Consider the following 19,309-nt stretch of genomic DNA (forward strand, 5'->3'; position numbering starts at 1 on the left):
CTTGGCATTAGAGATAATGATATACTGTATTTGCTGTGTATAATGAATACCCATGTTTCGTGCACATTATACACGGGATTATTAAACCCATGGTAAGTAATCATCATACCCATGTATAATGTGCATCCTTATTTTTACCTCAAAAATTTGGACAAAGTGTGCACTTATATGGGGCAAAATACAGTAGTTAAATGTTCTTTTCTACCCGAGTATAATCCCTTTGAAGGCAGGAATTCTTTAAACATTACTCATGCTCATATCTACCTTCTGGAGCACTCGGCACTTCCTTCCATATTAAAAGTACTCAATAATTATCAGTTAAATTTAATAAAATGTACTAATAATTATTTTAATCAAAAAGATATATTAAAAGTTATCATTACTGTAATCTCTTAAAAGGTAAGATGTCTGTGTAGTTATTTCCATACCTGCCCATCACTGTCTTTAATTACCATCAGCACTGGCGTGTCTAAACCTGTCATTGTCCGGTACAGGGTCTTCAAGCTTGTGCCATGCTTCCCGGTGCCATAAACAAGAGTCCATGGATAGCCAATTGTTCTTGGTGGAAGATGCTTGGTAAGCTTTGAAAAATAAAATGTTAAAGTTTACTCGATAGTTTGTTGCCAGTTTGTAGGGTAGTAATACCAGTTGATGGCACTTTATAAAATATAGGCTACAAAAAATAAGAGTAAAAATAATTATTCTATAAGATACTGAGATGCTTGAAGATTATACATTTCTTACTGTGAAATATTAATTGTCTACTAGGAAAAGAAAGAAACATGCTGAACAAGATACAAATTAGAACAGACAAGAAATATAACTTACTTATAACACCTTCTGTCGTGAATTAAGAAAAATATTGAATGGACTCTTAGCTTGATTATTAATTATCTCTCAAACAATGGGCTCCAGGGGCAGTCTATCAGTTAGAAAACAAGCTTTAATATTTTTACCTGTGACTTTAACAAATTACTTAACAAATTACTCTTCATGCCCAAGTTTCTTTGCCTACAAAATGCACACAGTAAGAATACCCAACTCCTACAGGTGTTGTAACAACTATATGAGATAATCCACACAAAGCACACTATGAGAAATTAAATACTGGCTATTGTAGTGGCTCATGTAAATTGCTTTGTTCATTTTTTTAATGTTTGTTTACCTAAGTCTCCTAACACCTTCTATTACATTAGTTTCCTATGCTGTGTTTACTTTTTCTTCATGGGAGAGGATGACTATTAGCAGTAAACCTGCTTCTTCAGTTTTTAAAACTAAAAAGAGGTTTTTTTTCTCTTAGGGGTACATACCCTCAGAAATGCACGTAGGTGAGCATGCCATACCTTTTCGATTTGATCTGGCAGTAAAAGTTCACTGGGATCACTCAGGTTGGGTCGAAAAGATTCAGACTCCAGGTCTGCTTTCGCTGGAGCAACCTGCTTTGAATTTATGTCTTCCCTTGTAGTAATCTAAAGAAGGAAACAGCAGCAGCATATTAATATAAAATTGCAACATGCTTTCAAAAAATGCAAGCCTCCTGGGAGAGATCAAACTTTATACCTTAGAAAAAGTGGCTTAAGCTTTCATTTAGAATTTTAGAAGGCAAAGAATGCTCCATCCAATAATATCCAATGCAGAAAAAGATTTTTTAACTATAAAAAGACATTTTCTCACCCAGTATATGAAGAAGGGCAGGTAATGAATGATAAGCCCATACTTCTGTATAAAAGATCACAGCATGCAAACTTCAATTCGGCTGGTTAAAGACAAAAATGACCTAACTGGCATGCTCTTCGGGTGTGCTAGCTAAAATATGTGGGATTATTTTTTTCATGGTGAACATAAAATTTGCTGAAAATAACTTCCTTGGTGCTAAAATTTTAATTTGAAGAATAGTTCAGTAAAAAGTATAACTTCATTGATGTGTTTGCTTTGATGAAAACATTACCATTATTTTAAAAAATGCCTTCACTGTTTTTGTGTTCTAAACACTGAACGAGTTTAAAAGTTTATTTGTTCACCACTCTATGTTTTAAATTAGATCAATTAGATGCATTAAAAAGAGTAAATGCTTTTGTTTGATGGAAATGATCTCATTGATATTCTTAAAAATGGTAAAAATATTAACTTAAAACTCCTGTATAATCACTGTTGTTGGCACTTTTTCATATTAATTTTATTTTAATGTAAAAATAACATTAGAAAATAAATTATGTGAAACATAACCATCATTAATAAAATTTTTAAGTTGGAGAACAAGAGTTTTATTGGAGCAGATAACTAAAACGCAGCGATGCTCGGCGACTTATGATTCTATACAGAAACGAGACGTAACTGAACCATTTTGTTCCTTTGATAGATTTCTTACTAAATCTAAACAGCATATATTTTCAACCAATACATGTTCAAGAACTGTATTGTTTTTTGATGAGAAGCTAAGCTTTAGTAATTCTCTCACATCATCATATTTTACCTTTATTTTGATGATGTGAAAGGTTAAAAAACAAATCCAAGGCAGCATGAAAAGCATTCAAAGAAAAGAAAAAAAATTCAGTAGTTCTAGCAAAGCCATGAGAGCATATCATACAAAGAAGGGGAAAACACACACCACACAAAACTGGAAAATGATTTCAACTATATCACTTTCTTCCCCCCCCAAAAAAAATCACAAAGATTATTTCACAAAATTTTAAGAAATGTTATCTAGTTCTGGTGCCTAACCTATACTGTTTTCCAAAGTATTTCCAATACCAACCAGGAATACCTCAAGAACAAAAGAATTTATTTCACTAACATATTTGATGTGGGGTTGATACAACTGAAGTAACCTTAAAGAGAAAATATTTAAAACCTTACTACCCATTAGAAATTTTCCCATAGTACCACATCTTTCAGATTCTGTTTAGCAAAAAATTCAATCTTAAACCCAAAGACAGTCTTCCAATGTTAAAATTAAACAAAAACTCATCACTCAAAGAAACATACAATGCTGAGAACAGTTCTAAAGTGACAGAAAATTCCTCTGAGTATTTTAAAAATGAAAACAGAAAGGATAATCCTACAGCCTTCAAAGCATTACTGTACTCTTCAGTACAAACAGGAATTTTCTGATGGGCTATTTTAGTGCCACAGTCAAAACAAATCCTTCAAACATGAGATCTGCCCTGACCAAAGGCTGAAAACAGGGAGCAGTCAACCTCCGGAGGGGTTTAGGCTACTGAAGGGGGCACCTGGAGCCGTCTGCAGAGTGTGCGCAGTTCTTCAGTATTTAGAGCATCGATCCTGCGGTGATACTCAGCCACTGACACTACCTGAATGTGGAGACAGGAAGACAATAATTCCACTGACAATTGAGAAGAACAGCCAACAAATTTCTTAAAAATGGAGAAATTTAAATAGGGAAAGAGAACTGTAACAAGGATTTCTTTCCCCAACTCCATGCTGAAAATCCAAGAGATTTATATATCAAGCTACAGTGAAATGTGCATGAATGAGTTTAACCACTATGTCCAACTAGTTCATAATATAAGACTTAGTTTATGGACTGTTTCACAGAGACTGAATTTGAGTAATAGGAATTATAAAGGAAACATGTAAAATATAACATGCTTTGCTAATACTGAAGATGATGACATCTACAATCTAAATGCCTTGAAGTTTACAAAGAGACTGGTAGTTTCAGCCCTCGTCTCCAATCAGTTTAGTTGCAGCACTGCATCCTAATGGCGATGCTGGAAAAATTTCCTCTAGGCAAAGGTGACAAACATACCCATGCTACTGTATATGATCTGCATCGGAAAAAGGAGAGGAGGGAGCAAGAAAAAGATATGAAATAAAACTTAAGTCAGTAAGAAAAATAGACTCTAGAAAGTAGGAAAGTAGATTTTTAAAAGCATATGTAATCAGTAATACCTTCTCAGGCATATTGTCTACTTCAGTATTTTTAAGTGACTCTTTTCAGTCTTTGTCTCTCCTGTATCTTTCTTTATGGTTGGTATTATAGCAGTTATTTGTGAATAAAGCTTGGCAACCTTCCAACATTCTAAATTCCTAAGGGAAATTCTCTATCTTCTGTAATTGCCTAGACCAGTCTCTTGCATAGCATTGACTTTGAAAACCATATTTGACAGATAAACATTTCAAAAAAGCCACAAAAACAGACAGGTTTCCTCAGGTTGACACAACAGCTACAGCTTTTTCAGACTGTGACATAATTCCCCAACAGTAACCACAATATAGTGAACTCTGGTGGTGGCATAAATATGTGCCGATTGTCTCGAGCTATAACAAATACCTCTTGTGATCAAATATGTGGAAGTTCTGGCCAGCAAATGCAGTTAAACCAATTGGCCCATAGCGTTTAGATTTCTAAAAGGCTCTTGTTCTAGTCAACTAAAATTAATCAGCCACCAGTAAACATTAAGGTACCTCTATGGGTAACTTATGAACGCTATGAAAGACACGAGAATAGAAAAAAGGAAAAGGAACTGGATGTTTTTCCATTCTGGCCATTATTAATATGTTGACTTTTGCAAAGCAGCAATACTTGCAACATGACAGCTAACTCTTTACTTTGAAAGAAACCCAGTGCTTATGATCTCCAGCTCTGGGGCATCAGACAAACCTGGGTTTGGCCCCTTTTTCTATCTCTTCATAAAATAATGGAAATAATAAGAGTACATACCAAATAGGGATTTTATGTAAATAAAATGAGGAAATAAAATGTATATAAAGGATTGAGTATAGTGCCCAGCATACAGCAAACGGGAACTACTATTAACACTACTTTTACTTGATCATTTTTTACCTGCTACCCTAAGTATTAAAGGATAATGTCTGAAGAGACTTCTCATTTATTTTTGATATGAAAATATTTCAGTTTGACAGCACAAATATTTTGTATGTTCTGAGTGAGATCTGAAATTAATTTTCCATTTAGTCATTAGATAAAAATATTAAAGACCTTTCAATTAAGAACAACAGAATTCTCAATGAACATGAAAAAAAAATTAAGTGTTGAAAGTAGAAAACCATGGACTGGCTTCTCCATGGCCAGCAAAAGAAATCCCTACAAGATATTTAATGGTCAGTTATATTTTTCTTTCTTTCTCCCATGGCATTCAGTCTATTCAAGAGTCTTCTAGCCAAGTACTTTCAACCTGTATGACTCACCTACTCCTCTGCATACCTTCTATCTCTCTAGTTAACACCAGCTTATTTCTTAAAGCTCCTTCTTTTACTATATTAAATACACTTCCTGGATGGAAGTGTAATTGAATTATGCTCTCAAAATGGAACAGTTGTAATCTAATTTCATCAACATCACTGAGAGTAGGAGCTATCATTGAAGGAACCAAAAACTGCCATTATAAACATTTAATGAATTCAACATTTCTTTAATGTCATAAATCTACCTTTTCTCATTAATACTTTTTTAAAATACTGTATTCTTTTCTGAAACTTACAAGCTTATCGCTTCCTTAACCTTCTAAATATTCATGTTGTGATGAATGAGGATACATGTCAAGAGTCAAAACTCATGTCAAAACTGTCAAGAGTCTATGAGTTAATAAAGAAAAGGGATCTAAAATGAAATGAGTAAAGAAATATACTTCCTCTTCTGAAAACAAAAGAATAAAAACAGACAGAATCCTAGTATACGCGGTAGAGCTGGAACTGGTCTTAATTTTTATTTCTTGGTAAATCATACTCCATGTACAGGATTTATTACTTTACCCAAAAGATTAAACCTAAGTAGAAAACATACATATTTCTATAAAATATCCCACATCACACTTTTAGTTATTAAGGATACAGAGCAGAGGAAACCAAGAACTTCTAATTAACAGTGTATTCACTGTCTGGCTAAAAAGTCATTTATTGAGGAATCAAGTGGCCTGCATATACTGCTAAGTCCCACCCAGAGGCACTAAGTACAATGTAACCCACGCTCCGCAGAATTAAGTGCTTACTCTCTGGTCTTTTCAGCCTTTGACTAAAGATTCTCATACAAAGAAGGTGTTTCAAAGCACTCATTTTCACAGAATTACAAATTAAGGGCAGGATTAAGTCCACCTATCTCTGCTACAAAGGGACTAACAACAGCAACCCAAACAAAACAAAAGCTGAAAATAAGAGAAAATTAAATTTTTATTTGTTTTATATTTATAGGTTGTTGTCAATCCCATGAATAAGAATATATTCTTCTAGATAGAAGGACCAATATTATGGTCTAACAGTCCTCCCTCCGGATATTCCAGTATTTCCCCCTAAGATTACCCCACAAACAAAGCAAACACCTCCTTTCCCCCAACTGCCTTACAGAGTAACAGAAATCTGCCAGGTACCCTTAAATGTGCCTTTTGCATTCCTAACATATTCTTTAGTAAAGGGAGATGGGGTAGAAAGAAAAATATTACCTATTCGTTGTATTACCTAATACAGTTTTACCCAATTCAAATATTACCTAATCTTTAACTTTTACTTACTTTAGTACCTAAAATATAGCCAACAGGAGGACATCTGAGTCTGAGCTGTTGTGTCCAACAAAAAGGACACATGGCAGTGTGCCAGAGGTCACAAAATTCTTTCGCTCTCTAATTTCACCATATACAACAAAGTCATATTACAAAATAAAAAACTGGATTATATTAAAACTTTGGTCATTTTTGTCTTACATTAAAACTATTGCTCTCAAAGTTAATACTTTATGGAACAACATTAAATGATGAGCAAATAGAGAATCATGAATTAGATATCTGGCGAATAGAACTGAGAGAAGAAACAAAGACAAATCCAGACCAAATTCCAAATAAAACACATCAAAGTTTTGATTTGAATAAATCTTCTGCATTTAAAATTCTTGTTAAGTATATTTGCAGATGACTCATCTTTTGATGAGAAGGCAGAGAGATTCACTGTTCTTTCAGTCAAAAAGAAACCTGTTAACTTCTTAAAACCATTCAATTACAATAATGTATATACTGTATTTGCTTCCTGGAACAATAAAAGAAGTGAATCTCATAAAAAAAGGGAATAATCTCATTCTCATAGCATATCAGGGGAAAAGAATATTCATGACACAATCCTGAAACATATAAACACACTATTATAGTTGGAGACTTCAAAACTCCTCTGTCAGTGATGCACAAATCCAGCAGTCAGAAATTCAGTAAGGACATAACTGAACTAAGCAGCACCCTCAATTTATTGGGTCCAACTGACATGTATAAAATACTTCACCCAATAACAGAAAATTACACATTCTTCTCAAACTTGCATGGAACATTCACAAGACAGTATATATTCTGGGCCATAAAACACACCTCAACACATGGAAATAACAAAACAAGATCACAGTGAAATTGAACTAGAAATCAGTAACAAAGAAATAATGGGAAAATATAAAAAAATACTTAAAAAAACACAAAATTTAAAGTATTTTGAACTAAATGAAAAAAGAGTAGCAATCAATAAAATTAAAAACAGAAAATCAATGGAGAAAAATCAATAAAACCAAAAGACAGTTCTTTAAAAAAGATCAATGAAATTGAAAAAACTCTAGCCAGACTAAAATAACAGAGAGAAAACACAAATGAATTATATCAGAAATGAAGAGGGCCATCACTATTGATCCTACGAGTATTAAAAGAATAATAGAGGACTATTATAAACGACTCTATGTCCACAAATTTGACAACCTAGATAAAATGGACCAATTCCTTGAAAGACACAAACAACCAAACCTCACAAAAGAAGAAACATTAATTTGAATAGGCCTCCATCTATTAAAGAAGTTGAATTAATAATAACCTTCCAAAACAGAAGGTACTAGGCCCAGTTTTAGCCAACAAAAATGAATTAGCTACCAGTAAACAACCAGCAAGGTTGTTTACTCAACAAAAAGCTACATAAACTTGTTGAAAGTTACAAAAGACATAGGGTACAAAAAAGGAAAACTGGACAGATTTCCATTCTGGCCATTAGTATTATATTGACTTTTGCAAAGCAAGAACAAAGCAGTTAGGATCTCTAGCTATGGAGTGTCTGGAATAAATCCAAATGGGTTCACTGATGAATTCTATCAAACATTTAAGAAAACATTATACTAATTCTCTATAATCTCTTCCAGAAAACAGAACCAGAGGAAATACTTCTCAACCCATTCTATGATGCAAGCATTACACTAATTATAAAACAAAAACAAAGGCATTAGAAGAATAGAAATACACAGACCAATATTTCTCATGAACATACATGCAAAAAGCCTCAACAAAATATTAGCTAATTGAATCTTAACAATTTATAAAAATAAGTACATATGATGACCAAGTGAGATTTATCCCTGATATGCAAGGCATTCACAAGGTACTTCAACATGAAATAAATCACTGATGTATGTAATTCATCACATCAACAGGGTAAGAAAAAAAATCATGATTATATCAACAGATGCAAAAAAAGCACTATTCACAAATCCAACACTCACTGATGATTAACACCCAGTAACCTAGGAATAGAGGGGGCACTTCTTTAACTTGATAAAGAACATTTACAAAAAAATCCTACGGTTATTCAAACTGAGGTTCCTTATGTTTTTGATTAAATTCAGCTTCAAATTCTAGCTCTAGAAATGATCTCTCTGTATATGTATACACCCCTCACAGACCTAGCCTACCCTCTTCCCTCAGAGCGATCCCTGAGGAATCAAAAGATAGTAGCCCAAACTCTATAAAGGTCACGAGGTCTGGACCTCTGGCAGACCAAAAGTAACATCTTGTCCTAAGTTACATTTCGGCTGCTGAGTCCTAAGGTGGAACAACTCCCTGGCTACTTTCCCATGAAGCCAGACAAAACATCCACAATTTATTTTGCTTGTAGGTCTAATAAATTAAACTGTATGAAAGTTTTAGCAAACCAATGGTGCTTAATGGAAATTAAAAAATACATTAATAGCGTCACTATTTTTTGGTTTAAAAAATAAAAACTGTTAAGTGGCTATTCTGATAAATCTGATCAAAATTTTACCCAGTTCAATAACACCAAGATTACTAAATCCTTCCGTGCTGATGTATCACATAAACAAAAATGTGAAATCATTTCAACTTTAAGAAAGTACTCCCAAGCCCAATTAGAAGTGGCTATTCTGATAAATCTGATCAAAATTTTACCCAGTTCAATAATACCAAGATTACTAAATCCTTCCGTGCTGATGTATCATATAAGCAAAAACGTGAAATCATTTCAACTTTAAGAAAGTACTCCCAAGCCCAATTAGAAATAATAATGATTAAAGCCATCTTGGTATTTTTCATGCTTAACATTTAAGGGTGATAAACTGCTTTGGGGGCATCTTCCAAGTCACTCCTGGTTCTAAGGAAACAGCTAGCCTGATTTAAATCACCTACAGTTATAGTAAAAAATAAAATTAACATTCATATGATAAAATATATTTCTAACAAATAATGCACACATTTATACTAAGAAATAACTAGGATTCTTAGAGAGTATGGTTGACTGATATTTTTCTTTACTGGAATATCTCTTAAAGTTTGGTAGTATTATATAGCACTGCCTGAAATTTTCTAGATAGTTTCCAAAAGCCTTCCCTCAGATTGCTAAAATGATAGTCTTAATACACAAAACTTTAAATGTATTTAGTTTGGGATCCGGTCTATAAAAATTACAGTTAATTCACTCTTATTATACTACTCAATTTATTTTCATGCAAGAAAATATCTTGAATATTTTCCTACAAAGTTAAGCTTACATAAAAAATTTAGATAGCAATAAAAATTTGGTAACTACTGCTTATGTGGAATAAAAAAGCCAAACATTTCTTCAAAAGAAAACTACAGTCCCTTATTCATTTCTTTTTTAATTTTTTTAAAGATATTCAGGTTTGGCAGAAATGACTTAAAGGTACTTTTCTGTAATCGTACAATTTTGTATTCCATGAATATTCTCTATGCTTAAACTTTCAGAATTGTGTAATTTTGCATAATGTCACCATAAAAAGATTAGTAAATATAGAAATTGAAATCACTAAGATTTACCAGAGTATACTTATGATTAATTGGTTGATATCTTCTCCCTTTCTTCCCATACCAGAGGCGAGACATTTCCTTTCCAAGGCAAATTAAGTTACATCAGATTTCGTAAGAACTGGTTTTGAAAGCATTCTTCCCCTGTCAAAGATAAATTTCCAGCACAACAGCCCTTCCTACTACAGTGACAAAACAGTTTGCTAGAGACAAAGATTTGATTGACAATACAGAGAGCTAATCACTAAGTAGTATCCATTGCAAAGAGAGTTCTGAGTGGAGACTATAAAGCTGGGGAGGGAAGACCGGTTTCCCATGTGTAAGTTTGGTTGCACTGTACCAAAATGTGCAAAGAAAGGGCTCAAAAGTTTAAAGACACAGTGCATGTATTTCCAAACACTAAGGACTCTGAGAAATATACTAAAAATATCCTAATCTTAAAAATGTATTAAGTTCAGTACCTAGAGTCCCTCCCAAAGAACACAAATGACTTCAATTAACATTTTGTTTGCTCATAATCACAAAATTTTGTTCTTTATAGACATCTAAAAATCCTATAAAATGTCATCTCTTATATGAGCATTTTTTTAAACAATAAGATGTTCTTTGAGGATACTTCAAACCTCAAATTTCACAGAATGGCTATGTAAAAACCAAAGCCAACATAGTACAAATAAATCCTACAAAATATTTATTCAGTGACCTGAAAATTCCTCTGCACAGTCCATATTTTAATTAAATTTTCTAACATTTCTTGAAAAAGTACTTATATTTATTATGCCTGCATTTACACTTTATTAACTAGTAAATGGTTGAATACAACCAAAGAAGTAAAATTTTAAGATTTAAGTATTATTAAAGCTATAAACTAAAATCATCTAGTGCTCAATGCACTGGGCATTGAACACCCTCCCTCTCCCACACACCTGCCATCTCCCCTGCGCCCTGTCTCTCACCGGCCCCACCACACTTACTGAAGCTCTTGTTCCCACGGGCTCCTAGGGGCACACTATAACTAACTCCACACTGGTGTCACTATACACGGAGTCCCAAATTACACCCCCCCATCACCGTGCTTCCCTTATACATACTGACAACGTTACAGAAGTTGATGGTAGTGGGGTGCCATTTTGAAAACCTATCCATTACAGCCAGATTTTCGAAAGTTAAAAATATTATACGTATACCAAAATGAGGTTTAAATGATATTTTTCACACACACGCACACCGAGCAGAGGAGAGACTACTTTGTTAGCTGTCTATTCAACACACATCCCCATGGATTCTTCTAATACTGCTTTGATTTTGCTCAGGGATCTTTTCAGTCATGCGTTTCTCAGAAGGTTGTGTCCATGCCTGGAGAGGAGGCGTCCTTACACCTGGAACACTGGCTCTCCAAGTTCAGCCCACAACACAGTCACCTGGAACACTTGCCAAAACAGAGAATGCTGGCCTTCGAAACCAGTTTCTGGTCAAGCAGACTGGAATGCGGCCAAAGAAAGTGACTTTTAAATAAATACCTAGATGCTGCTGCTGCTGATGGTCTGGGGACAATACTTAAAAAAAAAAACATCTCTTGGCTAGTGTAGCTCAGTGGATCGAGTGCAGGCCTGCGAACCAGAGGATTGCGGTTCGATTCCCAGTCAGGGCACATGCCTAGGTTGTGGCCCAGTTCCCAGAAAGGGGACTCATGAGAGGCAACCATACATTGATATTTCTCTCCCTCTCTCCTTCCCTTCCCCTCTAAAGATAAATAAATAAAAACATCTAAAAAAATCTCTATTGTATTTTTGTTTATTACCTTTTAGGCCTCATGGACACCCGCCTCGCTGGTCCCCACCAGCAATCACCACACTTTTGTCCATGTCCACGAGTACTTTTACTTTTTTTGCTGACTCCCTCCATCCCCTAATTTCCCCCCTGCCTACTAGCTGTCATCCTGCTCTCCATCTATGAGTCTCTCCCCATGTTGTTAGTTCAGGTTGTTCATTAGATTCCACATATGAGTGAAATCATATCACATTTTGTCTTTCTTCAACTGGCTTATTTCACTTAGCATAATGTTCTCCAGTTCTATCCATACTGTTGCAAAGGGTAGGAGTTTCTTTTCTGTTTATGGCTGAGTAGTATTCCATTGCATAAATGTCCCAAGGTTGAGCCATACACTCTATGAATAGACACTTGGGCGTTTACATACCTTGGCAATTGTAAATAACACTACAGTGAACATAAGAGTGCTTATGTTCTTTTGAAGTAGTGTTTTGAGTTCCTTCTGATATATTCCCAGAATGGAATTGCTGGGTCAAAAGGCAGATTCATTTTTAATTTTTTGCATTACCTCCATATTTTCCACAGTGGCTGCACCAGTCAGCATTCCCACCAACAGTGCATGAGGGTGCCCCTTTCTCCACATCCTCACCAGCACTTGTTGTTTGTTGATCTACTGATGATAGCCATCTGACAGGTGTGAGATGGTATCTCATTATGGATGATTAGTGATGCATTTCTCTGATGATTAGTGATGTTGAGCATCTTTTCATATGTCTATTGGCCATATCTGTATGTCCCCTTTGGAGAAGTGTCTACTCAGGTCCTTTACCCATTTTTTAACTGAGTTATTTGGTTTTTGGTGTTGAGTCTTGTAAGTACTTTGTAAATTTTGGATATCAACCCCTTATCAAAATTAATATCCACACCTTGGCTGGTGTGGCTCAGTGGACTGAGTGCCAGACTGAGAAGCAAAGGGTCACTGGTTCGATTCCCAGTCAGGGCACATGCCTGGGTTGTGGGTCAGGTCCCCAGTACAGGGCGCATAAGAAGCAACAATACATTGATGTTTCTCTCCCTTTCTTTCTCCTTCCCTTCCCTTCTTTCTAAAAAATAAATAAATAAAATCTTTAAAAAATATTAATATCCAGAAATGAGTTGCATTTTTATATGCCAATAGAAAGGGAAATGAAGAAAACAACCCCATTCACAGTTGCTACAAAAAGAATAAAGTACCTAGGAATAAACTTAACCAAGGATGTAAAAGACCTATACTTGGAAAATTATGAGACTCTGAAGAAACTGAAGAAGATATAAATATGTGGAAGCATATACTGTGCTCATAGAAAGGGAAAATTAACATCACTAATATGTCCATACTACCCAAAGCAATCTACAGAATCAACACAATTTCTATCAAGATTCCAATGACATATTGCACAGAACTAGAATAAATATTTCAAAATTTCTATGGAACCAAAAAAGGCCCCACATAGCAACAGCAATCCTGAGAAAGAGGAACAAAGTTGGAGGAATCACACTCCCTAATATCAAACTGCATTATAAGGCCATAATAATCAGAATAGCATGATACTGGCATAAAAACAGACACACAGATCAATGGAAAAGATTAGAGAAACCAGAAATAAACCCACACCTTTATAGTCAATTAATATTCAACAGAGGAAGCAAGCACATACAATGGGTTAAAGATAGTTTATTCAATAATGGTGTTGGGAAAATTGGACAAATGTGTGCAGAAAAATGAAACTAGACCTTCTTCTTACACCACACACAGGAATAAATCCAAAATGGATCAAAAACTTAAATGTTAGACCTGAGACCATAAAAATCCTAGAATAAAATAGGCTGTAAAAACTTGGACATTGATTGTAGCAATTTTTTATCAGATATATCTCCCCAGGCAAGGGAAACAAAAGAAAGATGGAACTACATCAAACTAAAAAGTTTTTGCACAGTAAAGGGAATCATCAACAAAATACAAAGACAATCCACAGAATAGAAGAGATTCACTGATACATCTGATAAGGGGACCATACTTTGAAAAATAACTAAACCACAATGAAATATCACCTCTCACCTGCTAGAAGGGCTATTATCAAAAAGCTAAGAAATAACAAGTGCTGGCAAGGATGTGGAAAAAAGGAAACCCTTGACTATTCCAGACAGGATTGTAAATTGGTTCAGCCACTATAGAAAACTGTATGGAGGCTCCTCGAAAATGTAAAATATAACTACCACATGACCCAGCAATTCTACTTCTGAGTGAATTTATTAAAAAACAAACAAACACTAATTTGAAAAGATGTAGGCACCCACATTCTCTGCAGTATTACATTATTTACAATAGCCAAGATATACCATAGAATATTACTTGCCCCCGCCCCCCAAAAAGAAGAGTAAAATCTTGCCATTTGCAATAACATGTATAGACCCTGAGGGCATCATGCTAAGTGAAACAGTCAGTCAGACAAATACTATATAATCTCATATATATGTGGAACTCAAAACAACCACCATCATTACCACCACCACTACCACCAAAAATACCAAACTCACAGATACAGATTACAGATTGGTGGTTGCCAAAGAGGTGGGTGAAATGGGTGAAGGAGGGCAAAAGGTACAAGTTTCCAGTTATAAAATAAGTCATAAGGATGTAATGTATAGCATGTAACTATAGTTAATAATACTGTATTGCATATTTGAGAGTTGCTAAGAGAATACATCTTATAAGTCTTCACCATAAAGAATTTTATTCTTAACTATATATGATGACAATGTCAAACAGACTTATTGTGACTATTATTTTGCAATGCCTACAAAAGTAAATCATTATGTTGTATACCTGAAATTACTACTATATGTCTATTATAACACAATAAAAAACTGTTTAAGCTATTTTGAGTGTGATGTTTCTGTTTCTTGAAACCAAGTACTTCCTAATTAATAAGCATATTCTCTAGCAAACATAAAATGAGACCACTATATATCCTTCTTTTTTCATAGTGTTCAGAAACATGTTGCTAGATTATCTAAATTTGTCTAGACACTCCAGAGCTTAAAGCAGATGTCAGCTTGTCATTAGTGTAAAATAACAGACTGCAACACAAAGCACTTTTAAAAACATAACCAGTTGAATATAATCTGTTCTCATAGTTCAGATACCAATTTAATAATATTTTTCTCTATTTTCTTTATTGGGGCTGAAAGTATTGAATTACTGTACTTTACATCTGATTTCCTCAGAATTGGGAATGGCCTACTAGAAGCAATAACACCTAACCTACCCTACTCAATATGTAAAGTAATATTTTAGAAGTAATTTAAATATTTCAAGTCATAAAAATCTGTCATTCACCCATCTTGTCTTTTCTCAATCCACATTAAATACATTTTGGATTTTTAATGAAAATTTGAATAGTAACTGAGAAAGAATATAAACAGGTAGAGCAAAAGCATTGCTTTAAAACAGGAGTGTCAAACTCATTTTCACCAGGGGCCACATCAGCCTTGCTGTTGCCTTCAAAGGGCTGAAATAATTTTAGGAGTGTATAAATGTAACTGCTCTTTAACTGTTAAGGAGTTGAAATTACAGTCAGTCATTTGAAGGCAACTCTGAAGCTGTTGTGGCCTCCAGTGAAAATGAGTTCTACATCCCTGCTTTAAAACTTTCCTAAGGTAGATAATATTCTCATTTAACATTATTAGTAGTGAAAACAGACTATATTAGGCATAATTCTGGGTGTTAAATGCTAGTAAGAAAAAAATGTATGAATAGACTGCAACTAGAAATCTACTCCACAGCATAGTGCCTAATAATACTGTACTGCATACCTGAAAGTTGCTAAGAGGATAGATCTTATGTTGAGTGTTCTTATTAGAAAATATAATAATAATAATAATAATAATAATAATGGGAAGATTTGGCACTAATGAAAATGTTTCTGACATAGATTACAGTACTTTTCTGCAAACTTATCAAATTGTACATATTAAAGAGGCATAGCTTTTCCTGTGTCAATTATACTAAAATAAAGTGGTTTTAGAAATATTCAATATAAAAATACTATATAAGACAATCTGTAAGTACACATAAATTCTAATTGTTTTTAATGCTTTTGAGTTCTACCTTTTTCAGATTAATTGAATTTTTTCTGGAGTTATGGTACGTAATACTATGTGATTTGATCAATATAATAAATTGCCTTTATCTGAGAAATATGACCTCATTTTAGTGACTTAGACATGGAGACTACTTTCATTTTGAACAAGATCAATTCTGTATAGATTTTGCTGGCTAGCTGAGAAGAGATAAGAAATGTTTTCTTTACTTTACATATTGACTCAATTTTAATTTTGGTATTACTTGTACTTTAACTTAAAAAAAAGCTACATGTTTAATAAAATGAACACCCGAATACACATATTTTGGCAGCTTAAGAAATAAAATATTTACCAAACAATTGAAGCCTTCTGATACTGGCACTTCTTAAAAACTGCAGCAAAAAAAAGTATTGCAGCAATATCAAACTCTCATAAAAGTCTTCTCTGTGTAACCTAGTAAACAGCCATAGCAATAACTCTGCTTAATTAATGGCAATTAAGAAAGCAGACTGACTCCAAATGGTAATTACCATATACTTGTGAAAAACCAAATCCACTAAGGACATAATATAATAAATTTCATAGCCTAAAATGCTAATATTAGGTTAAAGTTTTTATATTCATATAATTAAAATGGAGAACACTAAAAATTAACATGAAAATGAGAAAAGTCTATAAACGATTTAAAAAGTTATCTAAGTCAGTAGATTCTAAAATATTTTGAGTAAGTATAAAATCTTCACACAGATTTATGTAACAAGTAGTCAACATATTTACATTTACACTTACATTTAAATGAGTAACCTTATCTTATTTGAGAAAATGTGTGTAATGTGAAGCACCTAAAAATGAAAAAGTCACTTCAGAAACCAAAAATCAAATGGAACATATTTTTATCAATACTTCAGCAAGGGTAAGAAGTGGAAAGTAAGCCAGAGAAATTTTCTTCTAGTACTAATCATTACTTTTGAAAATGAAAAACATTAATCTTATGTAATCTATTGGCATATGACCTTAATAAACCTATATATTTAAAATTTAACCAAACAGCATAAACCTGGGAGGTAAACTTCTAATACAAAGCAATTAAAGCTACTTTAATAAAGTCAATTTTTTTCTTGCTTTTATCATCATAGCAGCACTGGATGTTTTAGTAAGTAGGTCTGGAGTATGAGAGATACTGAACTACAAGTGGTATAAAATTAACTTTAGAAATGAAAAATAAGAAAAACATTTTCTGTCTGCTCTTATCCCCAGAGGAGTGAAATTCAATCCAAAGGAAGCGGGACAAACAGCAATTTTAGCTTTAAAAGTTCCACTTTTAAGGCCTGTGTCATCAAGCAGCAAGCCAAGGCAACACATGTGACACTTTGAAACCTAACACTTTCAAAGGTCTCTACTACAGAGCCTCTTGAGGTTGGTATTTGGGGTTGAAGATGACATGGCCCAAGGGATGCAGTAATGTGCCCTGAAACCACCTAGTGACAGAATACAATGGACCTGTATCACTGTAGCATCATTTTACTTCATGCTAAGAAATTTACAAATTCTTTTTACGTTACATCAGATAAATTAAGAAGACGAATGCAAAGTCCACATGAATTTAAAGATAAAACAGGCTTCAAAAATATTTCAGGCTTACTGTGATGCCTGCTGCTTTAGACTATACCACGGGGCTCCTGGGCACTTATCAAATACATCAAACTTTACAAAATATTTGATGAAATAGTTTAAGAGGCACAGAACAATAGATTACAGCCAGGTATGTGCCCGCAGAGGTACTACAAGGAGAGGGAGATCAACAGATGATAGGAGTCCTTTGGTATGTAAGGGAGCTATGCCTGAAGGGATTGTATCAGCATGACTGCTACTGACAGAAAAACATGTTTTCAAAAATAAAGGCACAGCCCTGGCTGGTGTTGCTTAGTAGATTGAGCACCAGCCTGTGGGCCAAAAGGTTGATGGTTTGATCCCTAGTCAGGGCACAAGTCTGGGTTGTGGGCCAGATCCACAGTTGAGGGTGTGTAAGAGACAACTGATTGCTGTTTCTCTCACATACCATGTTTCTCTCCCTTTCTTTCTCCCTCCTTTCCCCTCTCTCAAAAAGTAAAAAAAAAAACAAAAACTTTTTACAAAAGGGCATAAACGATTTAAGCAATCTTTCTCTACAGTGAACCAAATTTATATTTCTGGTGTGCAGATGGAACACCAAAAGAAGTGAAATATTTTGAACAGTATTTTATATCATGTAACTTGCATGACAGAGACTTGAAAATTACACTATGATCACCTTATAGTGTGATCAATGCCATCTGAAAGAATCTTCCACAGCCTTAGCGTTCTGTAAGTTTCTTGCAATATCTGAAGTGGTGGCACACAGTACACAGTACAGTGGTTTTTCCATTGGTACCTTACAATGAGGAGCTTTAAACAACACTGATAAGTAGGTCCCGTCCCCCCTAATTCTGATTAACTGACTCGAGGTCACATGACCTTAAGCAATAAGACTTTTGAATATTCTACATGATTCAAAGGTTCTCACAAGGTTGAGAACTTGGCATGTTAAAAAGAATATAGGCTCTGAATTACAAACTAACTACTATTATTTATTACTATAAGAAGTAAATTTTCAGCCAAATAAGAAACAAGCTTAGAGAAATTATCTGTATAATAAAAATAGTCTATGGTTAAACAGGTCCCCCTAGATGTGAATTATCATTTGCAGGAAATTCAAGACAGAAGAACATATTAAGTAACACTGTGGGAATGAAATCATCAAAATCCAGATTGTGGGACTTTCTACAGGAAAAATCTGATTTTTTTCAAAACTAAGATTACATGGAGAAAAAGTAAGGCAAAATGATGGAGGAAGAATCTAAAATTACAGGGACTGAAGAGTCATTTTAACTAATTGAAACACTTGGATCTCAGTTGGATCCTGATTCAAATAAGCCGAGAAAATACATTTATATCATATTTTAAATGCTTATGAAATTTGAAGAAATATAAAAATTCATTTATTTTAAATGTATTTTAAACATTTTTTTATCACCAAAAAAGACTTATTCAGGAAAAAGAAAGGATCGCAATTCAGAACCGGCAGACGTGGTGAGACATGTGCAAATTCTTGTATTTTAAACACTTTTATGACATCAGAAGAAATTCGAACAACTGGGGTATAGGAAATTCTAGACAAAGTAAGTTGATTAAGCTGAGTGATTGGTACATGCAAATTCATCATACCATTAATCTCTATTTTTGTATATTTATTAAATCAAAGCACTATCAGGAAATAGGTGCCAATAGGCATTTTCCCCACCTTTCCCTTGGGACTTCCTGACACTTTATTAAAATGACATTAGAGCTCTTCC

General features: G+C 34.1%; 1 protein-coding gene across 12 annotated transcripts in view; it reads right to left on the reverse strand.

The window, feature by feature from the left end:
* The window catches only part of OXR1 (oxidation resistance 1), a 361,535-nt gene that overhangs the window by 8,413 nt on the left and 333,813 nt on the right, over window positions 1-19,309 (reverse strand). For 8 of the 12 annotated variants that reach the window (XM_053660817.1, XM_053660812.1, XM_053660813.1 and 5 more), the window contains 3 exons: window positions 3,231-3,311; window positions 1,344-1,469; window positions 429-581 (listed from right to left, as the gene is read on the reverse strand). In XM_053660817.1, coding sequence (XP_053516792.1) covers window positions 429-581; window positions 1,344-1,469; window positions 3,231-3,311 — 360 coding nt within the window. Of the gene's footprint in view, window positions 1-428; window positions 582-1,343; window positions 1,470-3,230; window positions 3,312-10,055; window positions 10,292-19,309 lie in introns of those variants that run through there. The other 4 variants (XM_053660815.1, XM_053660816.1, XM_053660823.1 and 1 more) reach the window with 3 other exon arrangements.

The sequence above is a fragment of the Artibeus jamaicensis genome, unplaced genomic scaffold, assembly GCF_021234435.1.
Source record: "Artibeus jamaicensis isolate MK-2021 breed Jamaican fruit bat unplaced genomic scaffold, CSHL_Jam_final scaffold_916, whole genome shotgun sequence".
NCBI classification, from domain to species: domain Eukaryota; kingdom Metazoa; phylum Chordata; class Mammalia; order Chiroptera; family Phyllostomidae; genus Artibeus; species Artibeus jamaicensis.